This window comes from Erpetoichthys calabaricus, chromosome 15, assembly GCF_900747795.2.
Source record: "Erpetoichthys calabaricus chromosome 15, fErpCal1.3, whole genome shotgun sequence".
NCBI lineage: Eukaryota > Metazoa > Chordata > Cladistia > Polypteriformes > Polypteridae > Erpetoichthys > Erpetoichthys calabaricus.
In genome coordinates this window covers 65,009,053-65,026,992 of record NC_041408.2, presented here as the reverse complement: position 1 = coordinate 65,026,992, position 17,940 = coordinate 65,009,053, and the positions used below count along the sequence as shown (strand labels likewise).

General features: G+C 37.7%; 1 protein-coding gene across 1 annotated transcript in view; it reads right to left on the bottom strand.

The window, feature by feature from the left end:
- prkn (parkin RBR E3 ubiquitin protein ligase) overlaps window positions 1-17,940 on the bottom strand; it is a 1,136,346-nt gene that overhangs the window by 23,023 nt on the left and 1,095,383 nt on the right. The window contains exon 10 of the mRNA XM_028821112.2: window positions 794-880. Coding sequence (XP_028676945.1) covers window positions 794-880 — 87 coding nt within the window. The remainder of the gene's footprint in view (window positions 1-793; window positions 881-17,940) is intronic.

Below are 17,940 nucleotides of genomic sequence, written 5' to 3'. Positions count from 1 at the left end.
TTATTCATTTATTAATTTATCTATTTACTTATTTTTACTAGCTAAAAGTTTTACTCTGCTGGCCTAGCTCTCTTTCTCATGGGTGGGGGTTGATTTATTTCGAACAAAGTCTTGTAAAATGTGACTTATTTGACTTAACAAAAAGGAATGGTGCAATACAATTAATCCAATTATCTGCACAGATTTTAAAGCATTTTTTTCAAAATGATGATGCAAACTGGTTTCTCAATTAAACAAAAAAGACAATAAGCAGATGAGTTTGCTAAAGATGCCAAACATAGTGTCAGGTGTTAAGCAGCATGTTGGAAGAGCACCTTTGGACTCATCAAAATATGTCGAACCACCCCAGGACAAGAAGGGGCACTATCGTTAACTGAGTTGTCTCCCTTTCCCACCACAGCTCAGAGAAAATGCCCTTTGAAAGCGACTAACTCTGTCCCTTCCAGGCAAAGCACTTTAGGGCCCAGGCTCCTTGGAAGAGGGTGTCTATTACTGGACTGAGCTGAACATAGGAAAGAGCTCCATCTTGATCAAGAAGACGCACCGAAAGAGTGGCTGTCCTTTGCCTACTTAGGCAATTTTCTTTTGAACCTTAGCAAATAAATTGTACTATCGTACACTGTTTTTGTTTTCATTTAGTGGACATTAATGGGATGACCTAACTTTTCGTATCTCTTGACTGTGTCATTTCCCCACTCAGTAACACAGGGTAGACTAATGCACATTGAATGCCAGGCGCTCTGTGACATTTGTAACACGTTAGTGACAGAGAAATCTATGCGATTTTGTTTACCTTTGAAGTAACACCCATTTCTATTCCACTCACAGCTGTGCAGTCACCTTCGTGGAACTCCTCCTTACATTCTCGGCAGAAGACAAGCTTTAAAATAAAAAGAAAAATAATGTTCAGCTGTGTACCCAAAGAAACACAGACTCATCATGAACGTGAGAATATTGCTCACATGTGATGGTTTGATTTTTCTTCACTAAGTATATTCCAAATCCACATATTGATGATAACTACTCATACATTTACTAATCCCATTTAATCTAATTTCATGTTCACTAGATATGACAGCCTATCTGACAGCACTGGTCACAAAGCAAGGACCAACCCTGGACAGGGCACCAGACAATTATAGAGCAGGATACTTACTATATTAAATGAATTTCTCATTTTATTAAGAGAAATTTTTTTGTTTCATTAAGCCTTTTAGGCATGTGCTGTGGTTAGGTATAGGGCAGTTCTTTGTCTTTTGTTCACAATAGACAGCTATGTTTAAATAATGGGGTGAAAATCCTAAAAAAAGAAATGTAGTACAACAAAGGTAATACTAGAGTATGAAGTATGCATGATTTTTATAAGAGAACACACACAATTTAGTAGGTTTCAAGGAGTAGAATGGGTATAAGGTTGATATAGCTGAACAACAGAAGCTCTAAAGTAACAGGATACACCAGCAGGGCTACTGACTGCCCACATTAAACAATCAGTGAAAAATAATGCTCAAGCTATCCACACAGAGAAGGAAACTCTTTGGGTATATTAATCAATCATGTGCAAATCATGAACATATACATATATTAGTGCAATCATGAACATTAACAAACAAAAGGAACAAACCAGTGCATTAAATAAAGCAGTCCAGGAGTCAATCATTTTCTGGTAAAGAATACATGACGATGATGGTTGCAATTGTGTCAGAAAAAGTTGCCTGTTGTCCTAAGTTTGCTGAGCCTCAAGGGAAAAACAGCATCTGCTCCGGTGAATTTGATGGCAGTCCATTGTGAATACGGCACTTTTTTTATCTTGTGCTGTAACAGCAGTATTCCCATTGTCTATGATTGCCATAGCCCTTAATATGAAATGAGTGTAATAAAGAGAGCACAAAATCAGCTTGTATGTTCAGCTCTGGTGTGCTGTTTAATGCCTGTGGTTGTTTTGTATTGATTTTTTAGGGTCTTTTAAGCGATTTTTTATTTTAATTGACTGGATTGCCTGTGGCAGCTTTGTGTCGATTCTTTTAAGACCTTTAAGTGGATTTTTACAATTGAATGCATTAGCTTACAATATAATTTAAATCAATTTTTTGTGTTCTCTCCTTATATCAGTCTTAATAAATAATATCAGGACACCTTTAGCCTTTAGCTACAAAGCATCTGGCAAAAATAGCTACAAAGCATCTGGCAAAGAAAGAGATAAGGAAGGTACTTTTACAAAAACGTTTGTCTTTTAATGCTCTCAGATTTCTACCACCATACTATAAAGATAATTAACTTGTACAACACCTCCTTTCCCAGGTAAGGAAGGTTGTAAGGTAAACCAGAAATGAATATGCTACAAGATAAATCTTCTTCCAGCACAAGACATTCTTTGTGTGGTTAGGCTATAAAGTTGAATTACAAATATTCGAGTCAGACAGTTTTTATCATGTACATTTTACGCTTGTTTGCTTAGCAGACTCTTTCATCCAAAGCAACATACAAAAGTTGTCAACATAAGTAAGTAAACATCAGTTAGCCAATAAGAGGTGTCATTTTGCTTCACTTCTCATTGGATCCATAAATGGCTAACTCAGTACATCACCCTAGTACCATAGGAGAAGGTTATTAAGTTGATCACCACAAGTGAAGAGCTCAGAATAATAATAATAATAATAATTCTTTACATTTATATAGTGCTTTTCTCACTTCTCAAAGCAGTGAACTGGGGAGCCACTTCAACCACCAATGTGCAGCATGCACCTTGATGATGTGACAACAGCCATTTTGCGCCAGTAGACCCACCACACATGATCTATTAGGTAATGAAAGGGTGAAAGAGATAGTTAGCCAGAGGATGATTAGGGTACCAGAATGGGCAATTTAGCCTGGACATCAGGATACACCCTACTCTTTTCAAAGGGTGCACAGGGATCTTTTATGACCACAGAGAATCAGAACAATTTCTAGATAATAAAAACCTAACAGCCAATACCATTTGCCAGAAAATCACCAAACAAGAGCATCTTCAAACACTTCTTAAACACATTAAGGAACTCAGAATTTCAAATGGATGTGGGCAGCTCATTCCACCAGCTAGGAGATACACATGAAGAGTCTGGACTGTAATTTATTATCATGCGGAGCTAACATCACCAGATATGAGTGGATGAGAAGGAGCATAGGACCTCACAAGTGCCTTCATATACCATTGAGTGCTCTGTAATTTTTATACTGTATATATAGGCAATGGATCATCTGTATTAGCTACTAGTCCAGTTTACAAGAAATCACATTTCTAATTTAAATTACATTTTTTGTAACTTTCAATGGCCTTGTAAAGGAGGCTAATCCCAACAAACTGAATGTTAGATGCAAATTAAATAAATCTGGTATACTCAGATTAAGAACACAGGGGCACATAGAAGTAGAAGTAGACATTTCATAGGCTGATATAAGATCTTTTCATATAAAATGCCATTTTAAATCAGTAACATTGTGGTTTAAAGATAATACTCAGATGAAAATCTACAGTTTTCATGTGTCTGAATTTAAAAAAAGGTCAATTTGGAAACTTGTGAATGAAAAAAAAAGTTTCTATGTCTTTTATTACTTTATCTAGAAAGGAAAACTAATAATAAAGTGAATTGCCATTTTCAAAATTTCTGTCCTGGTCTTTGTATGCAGTTTCTCCTCAAGTCTGTTTGGCTTTTCCTTCAGCTACTCCAGTTTTGCACATGTGGCCCTTTGTGAGTGAATCCTGCCTTGCCCAAAACTAAACTTAGTGAATTCAAGAATGTTATATTATGTAATTGTCATCTGTTTATGATGTTTAATGGTCCACAAGCATACAGCATGTAATTGGAAAGTCGGTCAGTCAGTCAGTCATTTTCCAACCCGCTATATCCTAACACAGGGTCACGGGGGTCTGTTGGAGCCAATCCCAGCCAACACAGGGTGCAAGGCAGGAACAAATCCCGGGCAGGACATACACATACACCCACACACACCCACACACCAAGCACACATTAGGGACAATTTAGAATCACCAGTGCACCTAACCACTATGGACTGTGAGAGGAAACCCACGCAAACACGGGGAGAACATGCAAACTCCACACATGGAGGACCTGAGAAGCGAAACCAGGTCTCCTTACTGCGAGGCAGCAGCGCTACCACTGCGCCACCATGCCTCCCTAATTGGAAAGTATGGTTGGATATTTCATTTTTTCAGATTACACAAAGGCCATGTGATTGATTTAGCAAAGTGAGACAAAACGGTAAAATAAAACAAGTAAATGGATAGTAAGTCCTAGTCAAGTAATGTTTTATTACAATCTGGTGCTTGCTTTTAGAAGTTAAAGCTAATTAATATATTGTTTCTGTACCTCTACAGGCCTTTAATAGAAAAACAAGAGGGAATCAAAAAAGCAGTGAATGAGAGATACCTGAGTGACGCGAAAACCTGTAAGCCTCCTTTGCTTATAAATAGATTTATAAACTGACTACACAAGAAATTGTATTTGCTCTGAAACACTTTTTGTAAATAAAGATACAAACATGTTGTTGTAATTAGCCTCTAATGAGCTACTGAGAATTGAGGTCTTGGAGTAACTAGACTTTCTGCAATTAACCTATATAATATAAAAAGCTTTGTATCATACATACTGTTTTAGATATAAATATTTATCTAATAAATAAATAATACAACCGTAAACACTATTCCAACGTCAGTGTATTTATCGCAAAGCTATATTTATACTAATACACAGGAAATAAATTATAGTATACAAAGTGCAGTAATATATAATAGGAGTAAATGGTCTAATAAAAGCCCTCTTCATTTAGAAAGCCTCCAAGGAGGCCACATTATGCGCAGATTATGTGTTAATTATAAAATAATCACAGGGGAAGAAGGATGAATGAAGGAGACACACAAAGTACCAAAGTAAACAGAACACAGAAACACTTGCTGCCATTCTGAGCCCATCTGCAGTGACACTGAAAACTGTCTATGGTCCAGAATGATTTGCCTGTTTGTCCACTGCAAAGTACTACACTACACAATTGTTTTTCCATCTCCTGTTTGTCACTGTCTGACTCTCCCTCACCTTGGATTCTTGTCCTCCTACCCCTTAGGTACTTGCAGCAGCTCACACCTCTCAACACCATACTAGAAAGGCCTTTGACCATTTTCAACCCCAACTAAGGGTCACTTCTGGACAAGCCACAGAGCTCCCTCTAGTGGTGGTGAGTTTGCTCACAACACTTTAGTTGAACTTGCACATAAAAGGCAGAGTCTTCTAGGAAGCACTCATGCTTGTCACCTTCAAGGAACAATAACATTTAACTGCTTCTGTTCCAAGACCGAGTGACGACACCACAGGACTGGCAGGAAATAAAATCGCTTATAGAATGGTCCATTCTCCTTTAAACCATGTGCTGCTTTCCATCAGTCTTCTGGTGTTTATCCTCCTGTAAACCCATCCAAGGCCTCTGTCTTTTACATACCTCCAGAAGGTTTGGCATCAATAGCAATTACCTCGTGCTCTGTCTTATGGGAGGATATTACCTAAAGTTCCCTTAAAGCCACTTCTGTCCTTCACTTTCTGGGCTTGGCTGAGGCAATACATTACATCAGATACAGTATATATTTTATTAAAACATCTGTACGATATCATGTTTTGTGAACATTATACTATATACACAAAAAAGATCATTGCAATCTGAAAATTAATTACATTCTAATAAAATAATATACATGTACAGTACATATGATTTATTTGTGTTAATTTACAAGTGAAAGGTTATAACGTATTTTAACTTACTTCTTTTAAAATACGTTTTCTTTTATATTAAAATGTTCAAAACATTTCAGTTTCTACATGGACTCTTATTAATTCAAGATCTCTGCAATTCTCCTTTGTGGGCTGTCAATGAACGTCTGGGCCAAATCCTGAGTGATGGTAGCCCATTCTTGCATAATCAATGCTTGGAGTTTGTCAGAATTTGTGGGTTTTTGTTTGTCCACCCGCCTCTTGAGGATTGACCACAAGTTCTCAATGGGATTAAGGTGTGGGGAGTTTCCTGGCCATGGACCCAAAATTTTGATGTTTTGTTCCCCGAGCCACTTAGTTATCACTTTTGCCTTATGGCATGGTGCTCCATCATGCTGGAAAAGGCATTGTGTGTCACCAAACTGTTGTTGGATGGTTGGGAGAAGTTGCTCTCGGAGGATATTTTGGTACCAAGCATTGATTATGCACGAATGGGCTGCCATCAGTCAGGATTTGGCCCAGACGTTGATTGACAGCATGCCAGGGTGAATTGCAGAGGTCTGGAAAAAGAAGGGCCAACACTGCAAATATTGACTCTTTGCATAAACTTAATCAAATTGTCAATAAAAGCCTTTGCAAATTATGAAATGCTTGTAATTATAGTTCAGTATACCATAGAAACTTCTGATAAAAAGATCTAAAAACACTGAAGCAGCAAGCTTTGTGAAAACCAATACTTGTGTCATTCTGAAAACTTTTAGCATAACTGTACTTTCTGACCACCATGGCCAAAGCAGGTGCCTGATTTCATGTTATGTCAGAAATGATGAGCCTTGTTTTCTTTAAGTGTGATTAAAATCATAGTTTGAGAACTGGGCACTATTCTTGCTATGTGGAAAATGTGTTGATTATAAACAACAGTCAGGGTGCTGAGAGCTTCATAAATGGTCAGTAGTATAAAATGGCCTCATTAAACACTGGTGACCAGACTAAAAATTGAAGATAGCTCCCTGGACCTTCGAGTCAGAAGAATAATTAGAACAGTTTTGAAAAGAACAAGGCTACATGGCTCACCAATGTTATTCACCATATTTCTTTAAAAGAACATTGAGCTGAGTTTTGAAGGTCCCAAAATACTACTGTGTACCACACTACTTGGTAACGTATTCCAAGTTTCTGTGTGAAGATAAACTTTCTAAGTTTGGTCCCTGTGACATATATGATTTTAGCCTTTATAATCCAAGCAGAAATTCTCCCTCTACAATTTCTAAATCACTAAGTACCTCCTTGGCAGCCCTTGTTACTGCTGCGAGGTTATTGACTTTTTCACATGTGAAAACTTCAAAAAACACATTAGAGCATTTGCTATTTCAGTGTCTGTATAATTTAGTTCGACCTTACTGTTCCTGATGCACTTCACCTCCTCCCTGATTTCTTTTTTTCTTTTTTTAACCCCTATATTACTAAAAGTATTATTTGCATTTTCTACCTTTAGGATTCCTAAAATCCTCTTTAGCCAGTGCTCTCATGTGTCCTTAAGCCCTAAGGTAGTTTTTATCTTATGCAGCATTATGCTTTGTTCTTTGCAACTACTTTTTTTCCTTATTTATTTACTTCTCAGTTCTTTTCATTTCTTACTGTTTCTATATTTCAGGATCAACATTATATGGAAAATTCTGTTAAACCTGCTCCTTGACTGTCTCCATACCATAAACATTTGTCCCAGTGTATTGATTAAACACATCTGAATTGCAAAGTGAAGTGTAATTAACTCTGCTGACATGAAATTATGACCATTTGTCTTGACCTGAGGGAAAGAATGGGTGTTATTGTGGTTTTCATTTTTTATTTGCATCTTAAACAATGAATTGTTTTCACTTTATAGTGCTTTGTTTAAACATTTTTCAAAGACATATTTGTTGCCTGTATAACAATAAAACGTGTCAGAATGAAATTTCATTCATATTAATCATGCAGACTGAATGGTAAAACAAATGGTTAGTTGAAAATAAATGCCACAGATCAAGTTAATTTCTATTTACATTAGATAATGTACCTTTGATTTTTTTTTTTCCAGCTGAATTTAAATGTTGTAAATATGCAGTTGTCTTTTTGAAACACCCCAAACAAAATAGAGACATGCCATTTGTACTGTGACTGACTACAGGCTTAATTTTTTAAATTTATAAGTCTATCTATACAGTCACATGAAAAAGTTTGGAAACCCCTCTCAGCCCACATAATAATTTACTCCACTTTCAACAAAAAATATAACAGTGGTATGTCTTTCATTTCCGAGGATCATCTGACTTACTGGGATGTTTTCCGAACAAAGATTTTCAGTGAAGCAGTATTTAGTTGTATGAAATTAAATAAAATGTGAAAAACTGACTGTGCAAAAATTATGGTAATTTTGCTGATTTGAATGCATGTAACTGCTCAATCCTGATTACTTACAACACCAAATTGGGTGGATTAGCTCGTTAAGCCTTGAACTTCATAGACAGGTGTGTCCAATCATGAGATATAAAGGTATTTAAGGTGGTCAATTGTAAGTTGTGCTTCCTTTTGACTCTCCTCTGAAGAGGGACAGCATGGGATCCTCAAAGCAACTGTCAAAAGATCTGAAAACAAAGATTGTTCAGTATCATGGTTTAGGGGAAGGCTACAAAAAGCTATCTCAGAGGTTTAAACTGTCATTTTCAACTGTAAGGAATGGAATCAGGAAATGGAAGGCCACAGGCACAGTTGCTGTTAAACCCAGCAGGTCTGGCAGGCCAAGAAAAATACAGGAGCGGCATATGCGCAGGATTGTGAGAATGGTTACATACAACCCACAGATCACCTCCAAAGACCTGCAAGAACATCTTGCTGCAGATGGTGTATCTGTACATCGTTCTACAATTCAACGCAATTTGCACAAAGACATCTGTATGGCAGGGAGATGAGAAAGAAGCCCTTTCTGTACTCACGCCACAAACAGAGTCGCTTGTTGTATGCAAATGCTCATTTAGACAAGTCAGATTCATTTTGGAACTTTGGACTGATGAGACAAAAATTGGTCATAACAAAAAGCACTTTTCATGGTGGAAGAAGAACACCGCATTCCAGGAAAAACACCTGCTACCTACTGTCAAATTTGGTGGAGGTTCCATCATGCTGTGTGGCAAGTTCAGGGACTGGGACCCTTGCTAAAGTTGAGGGTCAGATGAATTCAACCCAATATCAACAAATTCTTCAGGATAATGTTCAAGCATCAGTCACAAAGTTGGAGTTACGAAGGGGGTTGGATATTCCAACAAGACAATGACCCAAAACACAGTTCGAAATCTACAAAGGCATTCATGCAGACGGAGAAGTACAATGTTCTGGAATGGCCGTCACAGTCCCGACTTGAATATCATCGAAAATATATGGGAGGATTTGAAGCAGGCTATCCATGCTCAGCAGCCATCAAATTTAACTGAACTGGAGAGATTTTGTATGGAAGAATGGTCAAAAATACCTCCATCCAGAATCCAGCAACTCACCCGTCTAATTTTGTTATGATGCATATTGCATATTTTCTATTAATCCAATAAACTTAATGTCACTGCTGAAATACTACGGTTTCTATAAGGCATGTCATACTGTAAATTAAAAGGAAGTTGCTACTTTGAAAACTCAGCCAATGATAAACAAAAATCCAAAGAATTAAGAGGGGTTCCCAAACTTTTTCATATGACTGTATATAAAGTGCTTTTAAAAATGCTTTACCCCCTTGGGATTTTTAAAAATTTTATTATACAACATTGACTCATGGTGGTACAGTGGGTAGTGCTGCTGCCTCGCAGTTAGGAGACCTGGGTTTGCTTCCCGGGTCCTCCCTGCATGGAGTTTGCATGTTCTCCCCGTGTCTGCATGGGTTTCCTCCGGGTTCTCCGGTTTCCTCTCACAGTCCAAAGACATGCAGATTAGGTGCATTGGCGATTCTAAATTGTCCCTTGTGTGTGTGTGTGTGTGTGTGTGTGTGTGTGTGTGTCCTGCGGTGGGCTGGCGCCCTGCCTGGGGTTTGTTTCCTGCCTTGCGCCCTGTGATTGGCTCCAGCAGACCCCTGTGACCCTGTAGTTAGGATATAGCGGGTTGGATAATGGATGGATGATTCATGGTGGATTTAATTTGGCTGTTTTGGCAGTGATCAACTAAAAAAAAGACTCTTAAATGTCAAAGTGAAAACAGGTCTTTGCAAAGTGTTCTAAATTAATCACAAATATAAAACACAAAATAACTGATCACATAAGTATTCACCCTCATCAGTGACTTAGGCAACTGCTTTTAGAAATCACCTCATTAGTTCAATGGAGATCCCGTGTCTGCGGTTTCAATTTATTGTGGTATAAAATGCACCATGTCTGGAAATTCCAACAAGTGGTGAGTCAGTATAGTGGCCTAAAGTACACAAAGAAGACAAAGGGACACTCTAAGCAACTCCATGAGAAGGTGATTGAAAAGCATAAGTCAAGGGATGGAGACAAGAAAATATCCAAGTCACTGAATATCCCTTGGAATCCAGTTAAATCAGTCATGAAGAAACTGGAAGAGTATGGCACATTTTAAAGCTACCTAGAGCAGGCCATCCTAAAAAACTGATTGTGCAAGTAGATCATGAGTAAGGGTGGCCAGAGATCTATGAGAACTCTTAAAGAGTTACTTTCTGCAGTGGCTGAGATTGGAGAGACTGTGTGACAATAACTGCTTCACCAGTTGCAGCTTTATGGGAGAGTGGCAACGAGAAAACTACTGTTAAAAAAAAGGGCTATGAGAGTTTGCCAGGAAGTACATGGGAGACTCTGAAGTCAGCTAGAAAAAGGTTCTATGATCTAATGAGGCCAAAATTAATTTTTTTGGCCATCAGACTAAACACTATGTTTTACATAAGCACACTATCAAAACACACCATCTCCACTGTGAAGCATTGTGGTAGCAGCATCATGCTTTGGGGAAGCTTCTCTGCAGTAGGGCGCTGGAAAGCTTGTGAGGATAAAATAATTACAGCAAAATACAAGGAAATCCTGGAGGATAACTTGGTGGAATCTGCAAGGAATCTGCACCTTTGGCGAAGATTTGTTTTCCAGCAAGAGAACGACCTCAACCATAAAACCACAGCTACATAGGAATGGCTTAAAAACAACAACTTTAATATCCTGGAGTGGCCGAGTCAGAGTCCAGATCTTGATCCAACTGAAAATTTGTGGCTGGACTTGAAAAGGCTATTCACTTACGAGCTTCACACAACCTGACAGAGATTGAGCAGTTTTGTAAAGAAGAATGGGGAAAATTTGCAGTGTCCAGATGTGCAAAGATGATAGAGAGAGACCTGAGCACACTGACAAAGGTGCATCTACTAAATACTGACTTGAAAGGGTAAATACCTACGTGATCTAATATTTTGTGTTTTATATTCATAAATTGCTTTGACCACTTTGCAAAGATCTACTTTCAATTTGTCATTAAGGAGTCTTTTTTCCGTTAATCAATGTCAAAAGCCAAATTAAATTCACTGTTGTATAATAATAAAACGTGAAAACGTTCAAGGGGGAGTTTGCATGTTTTTATGGGCACTGTAGAAATGTCAAGAGCGTAATTTATCTTACCCTGCTGCATAAGCTTTATATAAAAACATTTTATTGAGCATAAAAAATGTAAACTAAGGTTAAATTCAGTGAATTAGACATGGCTGGTTAGCTAAATTTGAAGTGGTTCCACTTATATGAAGAACAGCAACTTTGTTTTCAATTTTTGAAAGAAAGTCCACTTTACTTCTACTAATGACCATGAGTACATGTTTATCTTTAGAAAACTAAATTCACTTTACTGCAGCCTTTGATAATAATGTTTTATCCTTTATCATTAAAGAATTACTAAGGGATTGGCCTGCTTCACACAAACCAGTACCAAAAGCATATCTAAAATGATCAGCATTTGTAATATTATGGTCCATTCTACTTATTCTTTACTTTTTCATTTGGTTGGAAGAGTGGCACAATGTTTGGGGCTGCTATGCAACAACTTCAGAGGTCTGGATTCCAATCCTGGCTCCTTGAATGTTGATGTGGAGTTTGATTGTTCTCTCTGGTTATTCCAGTTTCCTCCTCCATTCCAAAGATGTTCAGGTTAGGATGCTGTCCAGTCAACACTGTGACAGTAAGAGTGGTAGTGCCTTGTGACAGTCCATAAGCCCACCTTGTAACTAATGGGCTCGGTATAGGCACCATGATTGTATATAGGAACAACCATGCTTGGAAAACAGATGTAAGGATAGATTTTTTCACTTAAGAAAACATCTGCTTTGTACTTTTTATAATGACAATTTTAAAAATACTAAGAGAATATTGCCCTTATTAAAAGGTGTCTGCATTGGGATTCTGTCACTATTACTATTCGAAAAGCCCAGAGTGGTCCTCTTATTATAGGAAAACATAAAACAGGGACCAATGTAAATGATGAATTACACCAACCCGGTTCAGCTGATTTTATTTTTAAGCTTTACTTAAAGAGAATAAGCAGTTCTGCTATAATCAGAATTCCAGTTTAACCCCTACCTATAAATGTAATTGTGATGAAAAGTGCTCACTCACTGGGATGTAACCGTCTAGCTACCATTACATGAAAAATGAACAGCTGGATGGACAGCCTGCTGGAGCACATGGGTTTGGAATTAACTTTTGTTCAAATATATTCATTATGGTATAAAAGACATATTAAAAAAAACTTTCTAAGTAATTCATCAGCAAAACCATTTTCTCATGAAAAGTTTTTGCATTAGAAGCTATTACCTAAAGGTGTGTGAATTAAATACTTTTTTCTACAGTCTATAATTTGACTTTTTAGTAATTTACTTGGCCCGATAAAGGTTCTTGATATAGAAAAGGATGAAAGACCATTGTCATTTCTCTTCAGTCAAGTCTAAAATATTAATATGGCTTAACATTCTCCAACTTTAATCACTAGCTGTAAATGTCATCTTGCCACATTGTGCACTGAATAAACTTAGTGATATCTATTTTAAACAGACAATATATTAACAAGAAGAAAATGAAACCCTTAATTTTATGATCTCCAGGTGCCATGCCTTAAAAAGCAGCACACCTCTAAATCAATAATTCACTGTGGTGTACAACCTTGTATTAAAGACGGATGGCAGGAAGCAATGATTTTTTTTGCTAAAACACATGTCAGCCTTTGCCAACCAAATAGCCTCATTTATTAATGGTGTTTAATTATACCAATAAAAGTAAGAAGGCTGATATTTCAGCTATACAAGAAATAAACAGTGCCAACCTATGTAATAACAGCCATCCATCCATTTTATAACTTGCTTATCTACAGGTGCTGGTCATAAAATTAGAATATCATGACAAAGTTGATTTATTTCAGTAATTCCATTCAAAAAGTGAAACTTTAGATCCGAGATACTGAATTTGGGACTTTCATTAGTTGTCAGTTATAATCATCAACATTAAAAGAAATAAACATTTGAAATACATCAGTCTGTGTGTAATGAATGAATCTAATATACAAGTTTCACTTTTTGAATGGAATTACTGAAATAAATCCACTTTGTCATGATATTCTAATTGTATGACCAGCACCTGTAGTATAGGGTTGGGGGGTGTAGTAAACCATTGGGGTCTGAGGACTTCCAAGACTTAGCATATAGTTGCAGTCATAGTTCAGTTTTTATACTATTTGCACACATCTTCTTTTTATTTGTGATTTTTTGACCCTGCGCCGCTGTGTATCAAATAAATGCGTTTATATAGACCTACAGTTCAAGAGTGCCAATAACTGTATATTTATATTTACTGTTTTATCATGCATCTGTAACTGGTGATCCTCTTCCTGGCTTGACTGAGGTAAGCAATACCACTCCGGAACAAGAGAGGGGTGCCGTCACTAATGCTATCTTCTTCCTCCCATCCCCACAGCTCCAAGAAAATTCCCAATGAGGGCACCCAACCTTGACCATGATGCCCTGAACAGGCCTCACCCCCTCCGGTTGGGACATCATAAAAAGGGGTCAACCTGGAAGGTGGCATCTCGGAACAACCAGGACTTCAGATTGAACAAGCTCTTCAGTGAGAACCTAGGAGATATGATGCTGGCAGAGAACTCTGTGCTGCCTAATTTTCTGGTCAGTGTGTGTTTCTTTTTTTTTTTTTGCCAATATGCAACCTTATTGCTTTTCTTTTGTTATAATTGAAAGGAGATCACCAGGTTGCTACACCAAAGATTTTCCCTTTTCCAATCTGGTTTCCTACCATGTATATATACATACATACATTTTTTTAAACAGAAGATAGTCTAAGATATACAATAGATAACATAAAAGCAAGATACCTTCAAGGTGTTATTTCCATCCCACTGTTTCAGAGTAGTTTTACACAATGATTGCACTAAAAAGCCAACCACAGGTGGCACTTAAACTGCAGTGGTGAACAATGAAACCATTAAAGCAGTGTGAAACAGACTGAAAGACAAGTCAAGAAACCCAACAAATGCCATTATCTAGCTTTAGCAATATTTCCAGAATTTTGGCATGAAGCTAACTTAAAAATATTAATGTACATTGTCATGCAAGTGATTCTAAAATATGGCTGTGGAAAAAACAGTGAAAATACACATAATAAAGTAATGGTACTCTATTTTAATTATGCTTTAATAATATGACAAATACAGTATATACATTATATGTCTAACCCTGAAGCATCCATCTTCCTCTGACGTTAAAACTGGTTTACATGCATGCAGCTATTATGACCAGGAGTCCCATAGAACGCAAATCCCGTTAAAACACTCCGGCTAGATACAAAATGGGTGTGGCAGACAACTGGGAGAAAGGCAATATCTCCCTTGGGAAGCAAGAGGGCATCCCCCAAATCCCCGCCCTGGATTGCATCGGGGGCGCATGGACAATTCTGGAGCCCTGTACTGCAGCACTTCTGCCATACTCAGAAGTGCTGCCGGAAGAGAATCCAGGCACACCCGGAGTGCTTCCGGTTGCCCATGCAGCACTTCTGCCACACCAGAAAGTGTGGCAGGAAGATTGTCAGGCGGCACCTGGAGCACATCCGGGTGAACTATAAAAGGTGCCACCTCACTCCATTTGGTGAGCCGGAGTGGAGTGGTGGCAGGAAGTGCTGCCGGTCCAGGGCTCCAGAACTGTAGGTACCCCCGATGCAATCCAGGGGGGCTGCCCTCTTGCGTCCCAAGGGAGATATTGCCTCTCTCCAGGTTGTCTGCCACATGGGCCAAATAGATTCTTTATATAATAAAAGATTTATTCTCACAAAAATGCTCTTCAACAAGAATGAAGTTGTGTAGTGTAGAGCACCAAAATGCTAAATATAATTGCGAAAACAATAAGACAATCCAATGCAAACAAAATCCCAGCACAAGAATACAAAGAGAGGTAAAAACAACAGAGCAAAACAGGTTGAAAATCCAATAAATCACAATAAGGGCAAAGAAACACAATAACTCACTAAAACTCCCAAGAACATTCAAATGAACCTTTAGGAACTGTGTGGGATCCTTCAGTTTTATAGGATGGGGGGCAGTTTCTAGCTGAGATTGGTACGTGGCCCCATGTCTTAGGGGACAAAACACATAGAACATAACAAAGGCAGCCTTCTGTACATATAAAGAGTGATACACAAAATCAACATACAAGAATCAAGACTAAACAAATGAGACACAAAACATGAATTTGAAACCCAGCCAGGGAAGGAATCCTGGCTGATATAATTATAAATTCATGAATGAATGGAGGAATGGTTGGAGTGAATAGACTATGTGCATCACCAGGATAGTATGGGCTAGGAGAACATCTACACATGAAATTATTCAGGGCAGAAAGAGGACCATGCTGACAACTGGAGAGATCCCTCATATGCCAAGATGGGAATGCAGGGGCTACTGAGGATGTTTTTCTAGGTTCCCTATAAGAACATAGTTAGGGACACTTGTACAGGGAAGACAATGTTGGATGCCTGTTTACAAACATGCAGTGTTTTCTTAAAACCCTTGAAGAAAAGTGACTTGACAGTTAGCTAGGATGTGTGATACCCTGGTAACAGAAGTCCAGGGAGAGAAGGCAGACATTTGAAACATCTCCTGCATATCAGGGTGCTCAGTATCTCAGGTGAGCTTATGGGATCATTCAGTCCTTTTAACTAATAGGTGATGGCTGGGAAACCCAGTCATTTAAAGGCAACAGAATGTTGAAATGACAGCAGGACCGCTACATTGATGCCTCTGTAGTTGTCGTGATCCTGCAGCTAATTTTGAAGCCTGGCAAAAAATGACCCTGGCATGGTATTTAAAGACATTTCATGGCTTATTAAATATAGAGTTACGAAGTGAGCTGAGACTAAGGGGAAGAAAGGCACTGCAATGGCAGTGCTTGTGCGTGGACTTGTGCAGTGAACAAGTGGCAGTCAATGAATAACACCTGTGGAGGTAATCCAACCGAAGCTATAGGGTTTATTGTTTTTGGCTGTAATCTTTTGCACTTGTTATTTACCTCAGTGCATCCCACATTGTGTGTCTAGTTTGTAATACACACAACTTTTTGTATACTCTGACCTACATGGCACCCTTTTTTGTAATACAAGAGCACCCCTCCTGTTACAGATGCCATTATTCACTTTCAAAGAAAAACTAGATAATTATTAATCACTTATTTGAATAAAGCAGGGTTTTTTATTGTAGAAGTTCCTAAAATCCCAAATGTAATAATAATAAACTGACCCAATCAAGACTGTACTTCACAGGGTTGGATGTTAAAGCTCCAAAGAAATTGTGTTGTATGTAATAAACAGTACTTGATTCACAGACTTCATTAACTTATTAATGCCAACAGACTCTGTACAGTTAAAAGAAATAGTGAGACTTCAGCCTAAGTTACAGTATATACAGGATCTGAATATCAGAACAGGGCTGAAGGCTCGTTTGGTCGGTGCTGAGAGATTCTCGTTAATCTCTTTTCAGTGCTGTTTGTCTTTAAATCAAATCGCTTTTACTTGAATTGTGAAACAATAGAAAGTGATTGAAATCAGTAGAAAGAACTCCAGCTTGTAGCTTCATCCTGATAACACAAATTCATTTTCATTTACAACAATGCAACAGGGCCTGGAAGTGCAGTCAAAAATGAGGAGACTAATTTAATTGCCTATGGTGAGGAATGAATACTTTCATCATGGTCCCTGAAGGACCATTCAACTACTCAGAAAAGAAGTGATATGTATTATACTTGCCAGAAAAGTCCAGTTTTTGCACACTTCCCCATTTTGTTTTGTTACATATAGTCACACCATCTCATCTGTGGAACATTAAATGGATGTAAATGATGCTGCTAAAACATCACAGGGAGTCATTTAGAAAATGCTAGGATTTATGGTTGAATTAAGAAACCTCAAGAGTGTGCCAAGGTAAAGGGATTTCTAAAAAGGGAAACAGAGTGCTACACACAGATTAGATAGAACACATCTTTCAAAATCTTACAAAGTAAAATTTATTTTTCTTTAAATATTTGACAGACTGTATTTACCATAAATCACTGAGTAAGTAGTACTGACATATCCCAATTCCTTATATTCTATGAGGAATTTTACTCTTTAGCACGCTTGTACGACAAATTGCTGCATTCATGTAACTTACAGCAGATTTGTCGTGCTATAATTCCCATAATAGACCATATAATATTATTAAAGTATTCACTGTAGTTAAATGTGGCTCCAATATTGTTTACATATCCTTATATATGATATGGACCACTAAGGTATTAGCTGTATAATTAATATTAAACTATTAGAATACTGCAGTGTAATAGTGGTGCATAATCTTTTATTTATTAGTAATTTTACTACTGCTCTACTATTAGCTTTTTACATTGACTCTGACTCTGTTCTTAAGTTATTATTAGCAAAATTAAAGTATAGCAGCCTATTTATGTTTTCTGAATGTGGGAGATTGTACAAAAACTGAAGTAAATTAGCAGCCACTCACACCAAAGGCATATATATTGGATAAGCTCTTTGTTATTTATGCTTACCAGAGGGGGCTGCAGTGATGGTGCCTAGTTTTCCATCCTGTTTGAGAACTTACACTGCCGACTACGCTAATACTGATATTCTTTATT